The 15,275-nt window shown below is 43.6% G+C and overlaps 1 protein-coding gene across 15 annotated transcripts in view; it reads right to left on the reverse strand.

The window, feature by feature from the left end:
• The window catches only part of DST (dystonin), a 1,436,897-nt gene that overhangs the window by 47,526 nt on the left and 1,374,096 nt on the right, over positions 1-15,275 (reverse strand). For all 15 annotated transcript variants that reach the window (XM_085610880.1, XM_085610881.1, XM_085610884.1 and 12 more), the window contains one exon: positions 11,885-12,002. In XM_085610880.1, the coding sequence (XP_085467006.1) occupies positions 11,885-12,002 (118 nt within the window). The remainder of the gene's footprint in view (positions 1-11,884; positions 12,003-15,275) is intronic.

The following is a 15,275-nucleotide window of genomic DNA, read 5'->3' on the forward strand; positions in this document are numbered from 1 at the left end:
ATGAAGTCCGAGCGCGCAAGTACGATCCATCCCGTCCGTCCGATTGTACAACCGTATGGAAAAAACACCACACGGAGGGAACCTCAATAGCAACCATTGAGACATGTGCCCGCATACGCGCCGTCCCCCCCCAGCCCCCGTATGTATGCGCCGTTCCCCAGCCCCCCGTATGTACGGGCCGTCCCCCCCAGCCTCCCGTATGTACGCGCCGTCCCCTCCCAGCCCCCCCGCGGATGGACGCGCCGTCCCCCCCAGCCCCTCCCACGGATGGACGCGCCGTACCCCCAGCCCCCCTCCGTGTATGTCCGGTGCGGACCCCGACCTCCACCCCCGAATGTACGGAGCGTACCCCCACCCCCGTATGTACGGTGCGGACCCCCACCCCACCCCCCGAATGTACGGAGCGTACCCCCACCCCGTATGTATGGTGCGGATGGGGTCCGCACCGTACATACGGGGGTGGGGGTACGCATCGCGGCATACTTCGCTTTTCCGGCACTTTTTGGGTGCCGTAAAAATATTGCCGTCCGGACTGCTGTTGGTTCGATTCGTACGTCCTGGTTCGTGAAACGCAGCCTGAATGCGTCCCGACGTCACGTCGGCGCATTCCCGGATCACATTTGTATGTATATTTTCGTCGGTCAGTGTTTTTTATGATTCGTACGGAAATGGTGTTTCCGTGCGAATCGTACTTGCATGTTTGTAATGTTTTTTTCCCGGGTACGAGTCGGACGGAGAAAACGCTCCGACCGACGGTTCGTACCCGGTTTTTCCAGGATCGGAATCGGCACCTTAATTTCATCAATAAATGTCTACCTCATTCTTCCTATGGGGGCTAACCCGCCAGGTACTTAAGACAGGAAAAGCTTCAGGTGCGCAAATGGTGATGGAAGGTTTTTATTACACACCGGTAGTTATGTAAATTAAAACAACTTAAATAAATGAGAAAATGGGCAGTGGACTGTCTTGGGGAGCAGGACATTCAAATGCTAAGGACTGGGCTGAGTATTGCAGCTGACGAAATAATGGCCAAATGTGACTTTATTGTCATTGCGATTATAATGCAATCAAATATCCTGCATGTAAAATAAAGTGATAACACTTTACTACTGAACTAAGAGTCACTGTTCTTGTGCTACGCGCTGGGGGTACGGTGCGTACATACGGGGTGTGGGGGTATGGTGTGTACATACGGGGGGTGGGGGTACGGTGCGTACATATGGGGGTAGGGGTACGGTGCGTACATACGGGGGTGGGGGTACGGTGCGTACATATGGAGGGTGGTGGGAGTACGGTGCGTACATACGGGGGGTGGGGGTACGGTGCGTACATACGGGGGGTGGGGGGCCTGTAGGACTCGTACCCCGGGAACAACTTTTGCCGGGCTACGAGTCGTACAAACTTAGCCTCGTAGCGGGTAGTCATTCCCCGTGTATGGGCCGTTTTCCGTACGGTTCGTAAATCGGATAGCCGGTCCGGATCGTACTTGCACACTCGGACTGTCATTTTACGGATCGTACGGAAAAGTGTCCGGGTACGTCTCATACAACTTTTCCCGCTACGATTCGTACGGAGCGGGCCGATCCATACGTACTTTTTCCCGTACGAATCGTACTTCACGGGTCGGACGTGACTTGTACGATTCGTACGGAAAAAAAATACGGATTCGAGTCGTACGGAAATATTTTTTAACGGATCGGAATCGGCACCATAGAGTAGAAATGCATGGTTTAACACACTGTGAAATAAAGAAAAAAGAGGACATTGCTTAAAATGGCACTGAATGCAATTCTGTACAAAACAGCACACAAAGTACAATATGATGATCCTGCTAGCAAAAAGGTTATATTTTTAACTCACATTGAAACTGTTTTAATGAGCACTTCAATATGTAAAAAGTTGGTAACACTCGCAGTATAAACCAACAAAATGTTCCCCTTGCAGGAACGGTAAGACCCCCAAGCCTGTTTCATTTGATGAAGCAAATTCAAATTTAAACTTTTACTGCGAGATGAGCATAAATGTTGGGAGCTCATGAACATCACATAATGGATAAAACAAACCATTTTGATAACTTAGTGGTTTTTACAAGTAGAGAGCAAATTCTTGAGTCAGTCTTGTTGTCACCAGCGGATATTTGCCATGCCTCATTTATGAAAATATCTTTTTAGTACACGCAGAGAATGTCGATTCTCCAAATGAAGTGTCAGGAGAATCTTGATTTTATTGTAAACAAGGAGGTTTAGTATTATTTATGCGCTTTTCTATTTGCCATTTCCTGCAGCAATTAAAGGCCTTACATGACATCATAAAATCTAGCACTACTAAACTTAACCAGTCTATAATAACCCCCTAGCATTTCATGGCTTTCTCTTTGGCATCTGCTTCATAACATCTTTCTTGAAACAATTGCTTTCACTTCCCTGTTTCTTCTTCCTGTATGGCTACTGCTTATCTGTTCAGATAACACACTTAAAAATGAAAATCTCCATCATCAAATATGCAAATCTTTCACGAAACATTTCTTATAAAACATGCTAATTCTAGCCTCTGTGTCTTTAATACGATCAAGATTCTCATGACACCCCATTTGGAGAATCTAAATTTTATGGCAAAACTGGAGGATATCGTCATGCACATTCAAAGCCTATTTAACACCACACTCGCAGTACGTTCAACAGGCTTCAAGTAAAATTACGCAAAGAAGCCTGCATTCGACCATTTTATGCTCCTAAAATCTCCTCCAAATGCCCGGTTGCCTGAAAATCTTTGCTCGCCATAGCCCCTCCAGTGGAATGTGTTACAGATCAATCCAGCTCCACACCAGCCTCATCCATCAATCAAAGCACCCATCTAGCAATTATTTCAAGTACTTGGGGCATACGAGGCTTCCCATCGACAAAGGCAACTAATTGACTCCATCCAACCGTAATTTAATCATCCTTTTCTCGTATCTTAAATAACACTCAACTACACACAACTTAGAATTTTCCCTAAACCTTTGATTAAAAAAAATATAGAACTCAATGCCTATTTGGATTCATTAACGAAACCGCGCGGCCTCAAACAGATGTGGTGGTGGTACTGTCACTTAATGCGAAGATGGTGTTTCATAGCATTGAATGGAACTATATGTTTTCTACACTGACACGGTTGGGCTCTGGACTGAAATTTTGTGGCTGGGTCCGTTTCCTCTACCAGGAACCTCTTGCTAGGGTGAGGGTCAATGGAGTAGAGCCTCGAGTTTTTACCCTGCAGGGGTGCACTAGGCAGGGCTGCACCATCTACCCCATGATATTTGCTCTGGCCATAGAATCGCTTGTGGCCTGGCTACGGCAGGACCCACTGCCTCAGGGGGTGCAGTGCGGTAGGGAGTGAGTAGAATTTATCTCACTTTATGCAGACAAAATATTGCTCTACCTAACCAATCCGACCCTCTGCATAGACAGAATCCTACATATTTTTGGCAGCTATTTTGGCTATTGTATGAACTGGACAAAGTCACTGGTATTCCTACTGTCGAGGGATACCCAGAGGTACCCCTAATCCTGCACAGCACCTTTGGTGAGGGCAGGTTTCTTATACTTGGGGATACATATTACCTGGGACCCCCAGGAATTTCTATGCAAGAACCTTTTCCAACAAGTGGGGAGGCTGAGTGGGGATTAAACACTTTGGGGTACTCTCCCACTATCCCTGATGAACAGCACTATACAACATAATGACACTCCCACATCTTATTTATGTGCTCCAAAACACACTGTATAGGGTCCTACAAGAGTTCTTTCCGAAAACTGAGCATGAAGTCTGCTCACGGTTGTGGAAGGGGTGATCGCTGCACATTGTGCTATCCAAATTTCAGAGGAGGGTCTATGATGGCGGGCTGTGGTTCTAGACATATTCAAATAATATTGGTCAACCCAGCTGCTAGTGGTCAGTGACTGTGTCTTCTATGGGGAAAGGCCACAAAGATTTTGGGCTAGAATGGCAGAATCACCAGCATGACACCGAGGTGGGACAGTGACCAGCTGGGTGGACTAAAGGGCTTCTTGAGCTGGGAACTAATAGGAATTGAACACTTGGGGGATGTCTGGTGGGATCAGGCCTTCATATAATTCGAGACTCTGAGCCAGGAATTTGAGCTGCAGGATGCAGAAAGATAAATATCATAGCAAATGGTGCAAATCAAAAGCCTTCAAACTCCCCTTTCACTCCTAAATGTGTAAACTCAATCTTCCTTTTCGTGAATAAAACCAGTTTGAATGCTCATACCTACCTTGCTGCCCCTCTTGTTGCAACTTGCCTGCGGACCTCAGCTTGAGCATTCCTACTGAGGGAAGAATCCAGTCTCAGGTAGGAATTCTCAAAAACCACCTCAACTCTGTAGCTGATAGTGAGATCCTCTAAACATTCGACCAGGGAAGCATCACCTTCTGTGGTCTTGCAAAAACACCATTCGTCTAAAAAATTCTACTCATTGAATGCTGAGCCTTATCAAGAGCTACGACTATAGAAACCTACTTGCCAATGTTTTTGACAAATCCTTCCCCAAATAAGAGACCCTTTGGTCCTCACTGCCTTCTTTTTTTCTTCTAGCTTAATCAGCTAATTCTGGGCTAATACACGTTAAAAGAGCTTTCCTCCTCTTGGTCAAAAGAGCCGATTTGGCACACCACTAAAAACATATTGCTCTTTGGCTCCATCCTTCCAGGAGTGCTATGTGAACGTACGCTCCTTTGCATTGTGCTCCCTTAGCCATATCAATAATCCTAGACAAAATGTTGGGGGATTATTACATACTGGTTAAGTGCCCTATTTCTAGATTTGATGATGCCATGTGAAATTTTTAAATGCTGTTTGTAGTAGTAAATGAAGGGTTAAATGCATGATGCTAGCCTCTGGTCTCGCAGTAAAATCTAAAGAGCATAGTAAATATTTCTCTTCAGTCTCGAATATGGAACAGTCATCCTATTTCTGAAAAGCCTAAAGTTGATCATGGGCACTCACTAAACATATACCTACATGAAACTTTCCATTAGTATGCTTTTTTTTAAAGTGGTGATAGATCATGCCCAGTGGAAACTGGAAGTGGGAAGTGGTTGACATACAGGTGCCGATTCCGATCCGTTAAAAAAATTTACCGTCCGACTCGTATCCGTATTTTTTTACGTAAGTATCGTACAAGTACCGTACAAACTGCGAAGTACGATTAGTACGTGAAAAATACATACGAATTGCGTCGGGAAAATGGTCCGAGAGGGAGCCATAATTTTTTACGTCCGAATAGCGTCGGGCAAAGTGTCCGATAGGGAGCCGGTCATTTTTACGTGCAAATCGTAAAACAGAAGTCCAAGCGCGCAAGTACGATCCGTACCGCCCGTCCGAATACACAACCGCATGTAAAAGGCCCCGTACGGAGCGAATGCTGTAGCACACATGTACACGGGTAAACTTGTGCCCGGATACGAGTCGCACAGCCACCCTCACCCCGCACATATCAGCACCATACCCCCGAATGTCAGCACCGTACACCCCCTCCGCACCGTACCCCAACACCGTAGCACAGCCCCCCACCTGTACGTGCCACACCCCAGGCCCGTCTCCCAGCCCCGCACCTGTATGCCCCGTACCCCAGGACCGTACCCCAGCCCCCCACCTGTATGCGCCGCACCCCAGGCCCATCTCCCAGCCCCGCACCTGTACGCACCGTACCCCAGGACCGTACCCCAGCCCCCCACCTCTACGCGCCGCACCCCAGGCCCATCTCCCAGCCCCGCACCTGTATGCCCCGTACCCCAGGACCATCTCCCAGCCCCGCACCTGTATGCCCCGTACCCCAGGACCGTACCCCAGCCCCCCACCTGCACGCGCCGCACCCCATGCCCGTCTCCCAGCCCCGTACCTGTACGCACCATACCCCAACACCGTAGCCCAGCCCCGTACCTGTACGCACCGTACTCCAACACCATAGCCCAGCCCCGTACCTGTACGCACCGTACCCCAACACCATAGCCCAGCCCCGTACCTGTACGCACCGTACCCCAACACCCCCCATAGGTACGCGCCGTCCCCACCCCGTAGATACGCACCGTCCCCCCACCCCCGTAGGTACGCGCCGTACCCCCACCCCCGTAGGTATGTGCCACCCCATAGGTATGCGCCGTACCCCCACCCCCTCATAGGTACGTGCCGTCCCCCCCGTAGGTACGTGCCGTAGCCCCACCCCCCCGTAGGTATGCGCCGTCCCCCCACCCCTGTAGGTACGCGCGTACCTATGGGGGGTTGGGGTTACGGCGCGTACCTATGGGGGGGTGGGGGTATGGCGCGCACCTACGGGGGGTGGGGGGACGGCGCGTACCTACGGGGGTTGGGGGACGGCGCATACCTACGGGGGTCGTCGGGGGACGGCGCGTACCTACGGGGGGGTGGGGGTACGGCGCGCGGAGTGCTGTGGGTACGAATCGTACTTGCTGGTCCGTAAAACGCTGCCTGACTCCGTGCGGACGTCGCCAACGCGCTGTCCAGGATCGGAATTCTATGTATTTTTTAGCCGCACAGTGTTTTTTACGATTCGTACGGAAATGGTATTTCTGTACGAATCGTACTTGCTGGTTTGTATGGTGGATTTCCGGGTACGAGTCGTACGGAGAAAACGCTCCGTACGACGATTCGTACCCGGATTTTACAGGATCGGAATCGGCACCACAGCGTTAGGCTTTCAACCTCTAAGAAGCACTGGACCTGCATTGATGCATTTGCAGAGTACCTGGATCTTTGCTCTTGCAGCCTACAGAGGTGCCCACTGGCATAGCTAAGATGTCCATTGTGACCTCTTTGATGATGACAAACATATCTTTCTAGGACTTTATGGGAAACCTGGCGATGTCAAAGGTTATGAAATGCCTATATATGGTGCAGCAAAGACCTAGTGCATGTCTAAGCCTTAAAGCAAATAGTGTGCTTCAGTTCTTCATTAGCCCTGAACTAGTAACATTCAGCCACTCATCTTACCTTAGCCCCACTAGAAAACAAACCTCTTAATTTAACTTAACCTTCTGGAATGGCATAATCTTCTAGTTGGGACTGTGTCAGTCTTCCCTGTTCAGACCTTAAAGAAGGAACTCTCTTCCTATTAACTCCTTCTCAACACATCCAACTTCTAGTGTAATTCTCCATCTGCCCTGCACACACCGCCTACTCTGCACTGTTGTTACCCAGTCATCCTATTATAATGTATTGCACATACCACCACCTCTTAAAAACTGTCATTAATGCACCTGTAGCATCACAAGGCAGCACGTATCAGTCTAAAATTATGTATAAAGCATTCCCCTGACCCACAGAGCTACGGCTGAGCTTTACAGTTATACATTAATTAAAATAAAATAAAACAATGTGAAACTACTAGCAGTGCAGAACCGAGCAACTCATATAATGTATGAGTTATTTGTCTCCTATCCTTTATTTGGTGTTAGGAACAAATTAAAGTGACCAAAAATGAACAAATAGATTGCTTATTAACTAACAATTGCCCAGTTTAACAAATGGTCACATACAAACACTTAAATGTGGCACTCCCTTGAGCTTGCCCAAACTTCAGAAATAAGAAACAGCAGAAGGTGGAGCCTCTTAAAGTTTGCGATGCTTCTGTCAAAGGACTGTATGTCTGTGTACCGTTTGCATCTTTTAAAAGTTTATTAGTAGGCTATGCAGTTTGCACAGTATTTTTTTCTATCCATTCATTTCAGTCTTTATATAATGGGACACTTTAGGATATTTATAAATATATTCTACACCTCGTTTTGGTATATGCCTCTTATATGAGGGTCAGTGGTTGATGGATGCATCTCAGATTATGATAGTTTGCACTGCTCTATGTCTTCGCGGTTGTCAACTTTCCTCTTGGAATGCAGCTGTAGTTGAATTATAAAACTGAAAAAATGTCCAAGCAATCAAATAGATGAATTGCAGCTATAGATTTTAATAGATTTTTTTCTCCTCATTTCAAATATATTCTCTCTTAGATGTGAAGTCTGGGGAACTACAGCTGAAGCAGACAGCTGTATTTTGTATATAAAAATATGGAAAGATTATGTAGGACTATGCAGGGCTAAAAGGGTAGATGGAAGTGGACCCTGCTGCTAGCTTATGCTATGAACAACAATCAGCATCACAGCTATGGAAAATCCAGTAGGCTACGATGCATGAGAACAATTACTCCATCAAGCAAACAGAAGATTATGGGGGGGTGGAAATCACCTAACTCTAAGAAAGTTGCTTCTTCCTCAACATGGTCTATCTCATCCTTCAGGCCACACCAACAGGTGTTGTGGTTTTCCAGCTAGTGACCTTGGAAGAGGGCGACTAGGTGTTATGAAAGTTTAGCTGTAGCTCAACAATCTTCATTTGTCTCTGTGGTAGACTCTAAGGCTGTACTCTTCATCAGTAATATAATGATTTCTTCTGGCCAAGATGATATGGTTGTGTGGTACTTTTCTTCATGTCACTGAATAATAAGGAAGCCATTATCCTTCTTGGCTTTCATATTACCATCATCTTGCAAGGTACTGAGATGGACAAACTATCCATATTTTATATATTTGTATTGTTTTGTCACAATCTGATTCTGGTATAGAAGCAAATTCATTGGTAAAAATGATCATCATCTCAACTCGAACCTATCCCCAACCTACAATCTTGTTATGTCAAATCAAAACAATTCGGACCAAATGTAAAAAGGTTTAACCCTCCAATTCGTTATATCACAGGGTTTGCGACCATTAAAAAACTTTTTCTCGTATACTAAATCTGTCAAGTAATTCTGAAAAGTTTTTCCTTATAGCTAAATGGGTTTAGAAATGATTAGCAATTTGCGATTTGGAAGGGGTTTGTTTCGGGCATCCCTTCCAAATTGCAAATCAGTGACCTATGCATCAACGGGTTGCTGCCAAAATTCCAGTTGCAAACCACTGGCCAGTTGCTGACTTCGAAGATGGGGTAGTGAAAGATTTGCAATTAAAAGAGGCTAGGGATCATGGTGGCAGGTTCAGGGCGAGTAGGCAATGGTCTAAGGGGCCAGTGTATGCTTTCATTTAAGGTTTTGAAATTAGAGAATATTTCTTTAAAGCAACCACGCTTCCTTCAAGAAAACTGGGTTGCTTTAAGAAAACATCCATTCAGACATACTTTCTCAGGGATGGTAGTCTGTTGTCCCTTACAGGCCACCATCCCTTTGAAGGGAGCCAATTGTAGAGTGATGCAAGCTGTGACATGCTTCATGAATAGTACATAGGGAGGTAATTCGGCATCCCCCATATATTCTTTTCTTTGCAAACTAACCTATTAATAAATAGGTCAGTTCACAAAATAAATTAACCGCAAAAAGTCAGTGAGCAATTTGCAACCTCTTTTTACAAGCATCACAATAGTACTATCTTTTATGTGTTTTTAACATAGAATTGCATGGATTGCCATCAGGCCAATTCTCAAACTTGTTGTCTAAATGCAGGATTTATCTATGAAAATAAAATGGCTACTCCCAGGCCTAGGCATGATTGTGAATGGACCTTATCTCCCTCGCTGATATTTCTGTTTGGGTAAGTGTAGAAAAACTAAGAGAAAAATAGACAAAGGGTGAGGAGTAAGGAGAGTAGCTTTTGGAATTCTCACGAAGATAGGATTTGTGAGGTGAGATTCACAAAGGTTTTGCAAACTGTGTCTTACACCAGCAACAAATGCTTCTAAATACATAACAACAAGGTCTGTGTTTGCAGAGTGGAATGGAGAAGGAATAATTCCTAAATTGTTTCGATATGTAAGGAAAGATGTTAGTCCAAGTGGAAAAATATTTTCTCTATGTAGAAAAAACAGGAGAGCATACAATGCACATGCACTGCTCTGCCAAACGTTAATGATGGACAATTAAATTCACTATCTATAAAGCTACAGTTTTAAGGTGTTCAACTGGACAGCTACAAAAGATATCTATATATTATTTTGGGAAAGTACGGTTTTGTAAATTTCAACAAAAGTATAAATCTAAGTATATACTTAATTCTACAATTTACTTTACGAATCGGACCTGTTAAATTTATGAAGCCATTTTTGGAAGAAGCGTCTGTTAAAGAGCACCAGTGCAAACAATCATTCCTCATTAACTGTGGTTTTTTTTCCAGCATTTTTCATAAAACATGGTATATACATCAATGAAAAATGAATGAAAAGGTGCCTTCTCATTTGGAAACACATAACCTTTAATATAGCTTCAAACCTTTTCAAAGGTATATAGGTAGAGATACTGCTGTGTGAAATTTGAATTATTCTCATTCTGTAGCTCAAGAGTATTATGTATACAAAAGGGGTCATACCATATTGCCAAAGGTAGGCAAACAAGTGAAAGAACGTAAGATCCCTAACCAATTTAGGCTTTCTGTTTGATGTTTAATTAAATCACAAACATTCCATTTACATTATGTTTCCAAATGAAATTTATCCAATGATAAGTGCCACTAGTCTGCTTTTTTAGTTCAACATTGGGTGTGGATTTGATGTGATCTGGTGTGATATAACGCAATGAGGAGAAACCTGGTTAATAGGATGAGTGAGTTTTTAAGCCCATTAATATATGCAAACTGCTGCAAGAACTGACTACCCAATATTTGCTCAAGAACTTGTCAAAGATGCTGTGAACAAATCTCTATTTGCTTCAGTTGAAACATTAGTGAATGTGATCAAACTGATACTTTGAGACACTCTGGTACACCATTGCGTCTTAAAATCTGAAAAGATCATCCACAGAAAATCAACGACGCTGGTTGGATGTGACAGCAGGATGAAATGTAAAATACTGGACTAGGGCTCAAGATAAGTTGTATTCTGATGTTTCCAAGTAGAGGGTTGGTCCTGTGTTGCACAGCCGGGTGGAGAACAGACACAGGCTCCATGGCCCTGTCTGAGCACCAAACCACGTCACTCAGACCAATCATGACACATTTATCATGCTGGGTAATAGTATCCCTAGCATGAGAGCAGCGTTTGGATTGGCATCTGGGAGCCTGAGCAGTGTACACCAGCTCGTGGACGGCCTTCTGGAATAGGAGTATGAGCAGAGGAGCAAGGAGGTGGCCGGCAGCGGTAGGTAAGTAGTACTCATATATATATTTTTCATCATTTCGTTAGCGCTTATTTTTGTCTTTCCCCTACACTGCCTCACCACTTTGCATTGAGAGCAGCAGCCACTGCAAGTTTGTGTTTTATACCACCGCTAAAGAAATCTGAAGACAATTCTGAAATGATTGAGCCTATTAGCTACCAGTCATTGCAAAATTCCAATGTCTCTAAAAACTAGACTTCCTTATTCATGATTATTTCTTATTTCCTTCCACTAGAGCGAGATCTAAGGACACATTCCCAAAGAACGTTCTTAGATATGGAAAATTGACAACGTTCACACGTAAATCTAGCTGGTGAGTTGCACAGCTAGTTTTGTATGCACAAGTGTTATCCGTGCATGTTTCAGTTATTCAAATATACCAAGGGATCAGTCATGGAAAAATATTCACTCACATCTAATGCATTTACCACACTCACCCCAATATGACAACTGACTGATCCAAGTTTAAATACTGTAGAAGGTTTGGGAAAATGCACCATAGTCAATGCATACAATGAAAGCCAGATTGCTACAGCCCTCCAGGGCTTTCAGAGGGTACACAAGAATAAGAACATTCAGACATCTAAACTTGATTCTCTTGTTTTTTTTTTAAGTACATGTATGCACCTCTTACGGAGAACATAACACTACATTGGTTATTGAAATTTAAAATGTGCCACTTATAGGCCCAGTGCTGCACTGAGACAACAATTTAGAACTCATTCTGCTTACCTCGACATGGATCATTTTTTACTAAGAACTCATCGAGTGCCATCCACCCGCCTCCGACACGAACCATGACTGTACTTCGTAATATGCGGACAAGCCGAAGCTGCTGGGAGTCACCAAACTGCACAAAAGAAACAAAGAATATCAGGGATTTATGTTCCTCTTGTAATGTGCACCTCAGTTTTTTTAACAGGTCACATTGTAAATATTTACCAGTATGCCAATTTATATTTTTTTATGTTTGTTAACCAAAGAGACCAAAAATACTGCTTTTGAAGGTTCAAGCTAGTAAAATGTAGTGGGGCATATTAATAAACGTAAACTTGGATATAAACTCAAATCTGCCAGGAATTGACAAAGTGATTCTTGGCAGGCGTAAGCCATTTAGGGGTGTGGAGATCACCAAACCTGTAAAACCCACTCAAGGGGTAGGACTGCATAGCATTTCTAAGTATCCAAAGACATGGTTAGTCTTGGAAGTTTGGGAATGCCCACAAACGATTACAGTTGTGGACATCTACAAATCTACTATCAATCTCCTGTCCAGCTTAGAAGTGCTGGTGTAAATACACTTTTTATAGGGTGGGAAGGGAAAGGGGTTTCTTCATGAGTGAAAATAGTTTCCCTTTGTAGAAAAAAAGAAACAAAGAAAATAAATGTGCATTTTTACGGGGAACCAATTTCCCCTGTGTGGAGTTCGGATTCCTTGAGCTGTTCACTACTTCCTAAAACTCCTCTTGGACTTATAATTTAAAATCTCAACTGTAGTTTACTTATTTTTTGAGACTATGCCCCATTGTTTCAGAGTAAAAAATGTATTTAATAAGAAAGTAACCCAATTTCACATTTTTTCAATACAAAGTAAAGCTTATAAGAATCTGGCAGAACTAGAAAAACGATATTTTTGAAACTCAAAGGTCTGCATGGTTTATCAATTGACATAAAGATTAAATTACATTGTGGATGGAGACTTACAAGCAGCGTGGCATGTTATGCATCAAATGCATCAAGCACCTAAACATTTGCATGCCCATAGGGTGGCTCAAGCTTTTGCATGTTTGTGAAAAGTGATTTAATGATGATCAAACAAGTGGGTGGAAAAGAATGAAGGGACATTACTTGCAGATACCAAATAACAAGGAACTTTGAGAGATAGCTAAATCAGATTTACCCCATGCCAAGAGGGTCCTCCCAAGAAGTTCCTGGCACTACAGGATTGGCTCACTGCTTTTTCATTTTATTCAATATGCCTTAAGCAGCCATAATATTGAGTGACTTATCCATGTAAAACTTTCTACAGTTCGTGTTAAAACATAAATGATTTAGCATCATAAAAACCAAATTGGACATGAGAGCATTATCTATGGGGACAACAACAGTGGGACACTTGTTAGAATTGTTCAGGTGTGCGGGAAACATTTTAGGCAGAGATTGCCATGCTACAGGTAGAGCACTAAATTTCACATATTTGCAAAAATATTTGATTCGCAAGTTTCACTAGAGAAGTCACCACACCGCTCGAATACACTGTCTCAAAGATTAATACAGCAATAAATGTGAAATCTGATCCTACTAGTCGAGCTAACCTTCTCAGAGTAGAAGGAAAACTGCAACTGTTATCTTAATTAAAAACAAATAGGCACCCAATCTCCACCAGGGTGTCATTCATGGACTATTGGAGTTCACAACCTGGGCCCCTATGGGTTGCCTATCAGCCCCAGAGCTTTCCAGTGAGCCCAGATCCATCATTCCTACAGAAGCAGTGAAAGTGGTCATTTGTGCACTATCCTGTTCCTTGATACCTGCCAAGATCAGCAACAAAGTGATTGCCTGGCATTCTGAGGCACAATGATTGATGACTGGGTTGTCATTTAGGGGTCACCAGGGGTTTCAACCTTGTATTTCAAAAGTCTGCATTTTATTTTCTTCTGTCAGATCATACAGTTATTTGTTATTTTTAGAATTATAGATCAACAGGGTGAAATTTCATGTGATTTAATTAGCAGGGGGCAAACAATGCACATTTTTAATTCTAATGTGCACGTGATTTGGGTGAAAATTGCCAGTTAATGTTCCTTAATATGACACCTTACATGGGACATGTATGCCCATGTGTTGGTCATGTGCTCACTGTGCTATAGCACTGAAGCTATAGTTTACTAACAGTACTCAAATAGCAGAGACCAGTATGGAGTTGGTTTGGTTCCGGTTCGGAGGGGACCAAACATGGCAGCTTGAGCTAGTTCCTGCCTGTGCAAAAAACAATGGACTGGGGTGCAACCCAAGTAATTAGCAGTGACTAAGATGAAAGTGGTGCTCTCGCATGAGGAAATTTAGCATTACTCAAGCAGTAGTGGCCCCTGAAGGGAGTGCTGCCAGGCGGTGAGGCAGGGCGGGGGAGGGACAAGGTGGCGGTAGTAAACTCCAGATTATAGCTCAACGGAGGAAAGTATAAAAATAAATAAATAAAACGAATTTCGTTGCACGTGCTGCATCGCCAAATCTGATGCAGCGTGCGCAATGAAATTTGTTTTATTTATTTATCTAGTTGTATACTTACCTCCGTTGGGCCATAATCCGAAGTTTACTACCCCCCACCATGCTCCTCCCCCGCCCTGTGTCACCGCCAGGCAGCACTCCCTCCAGGAGCTGCTACTGTTAAACTCAAGTCAAGTTCATTTGCAGAGATGGAAAGGTACCGGTGCATGCAAACTGTCCCTTTTATGCATTGGGTGAATTTTCCAAAAGGAATGAAACAGGGGATTGTTTTGAAAACACACAACTAGTTTGAGCAAGATCACATTAATTTATGTTTAACTGTTACACCAAACTAGAATAAAATTAATTTAGTGCCATCAAAGCAATACAGAATTTTTGTGGTAACTGAGCATTTGTAGAATGGGATAAACTGGATCAAACAAGTCTCATTAGGTTGAGATAAAGGGAGACAGATACAACGAGAGAAAGAGAATGCTACAGGAAGAGAGAGATGAAAAAATTGAGAAGATGGAAAGAGGTGGAAGCAGATAGAGAATAGAAATAGTAGCTATTTCTTTAGCTGAGCGAGGGAAAATGAGAGGAAGAGAGGGGAAGAGCCTTTGGAGAGCAGACAAGAAACAGAAAAAAAAGAGGGAAAGTAACACGATATGGAAATAGGGAGAAATGGCTAGAAATAGATGGAAAATAGATATAAAGAGTCAGTAAACCTTAATTAACACCTCATATAAAAGCCTCAAAAGTAGGGGGTTGCAGTTGATTTGTTACAGTGCCTCAAATTAGTTAAGGCCCTGTTGGCTGTATCTGAAGAAAGATTCTCATTTCTATTTTGTATACAAAAGCACGGACATCCACCACCACCTTATCGTGTATAATTATTTTCACATATGTCTTTCGG

This window comes from Triturus cristatus, chromosome 6, assembly GCF_964204655.1.
Source record: "Triturus cristatus chromosome 6, aTriCri1.1, whole genome shotgun sequence".
NCBI lineage: Eukaryota > Metazoa > Chordata > Amphibia > Caudata > Salamandridae > Triturus > Triturus cristatus.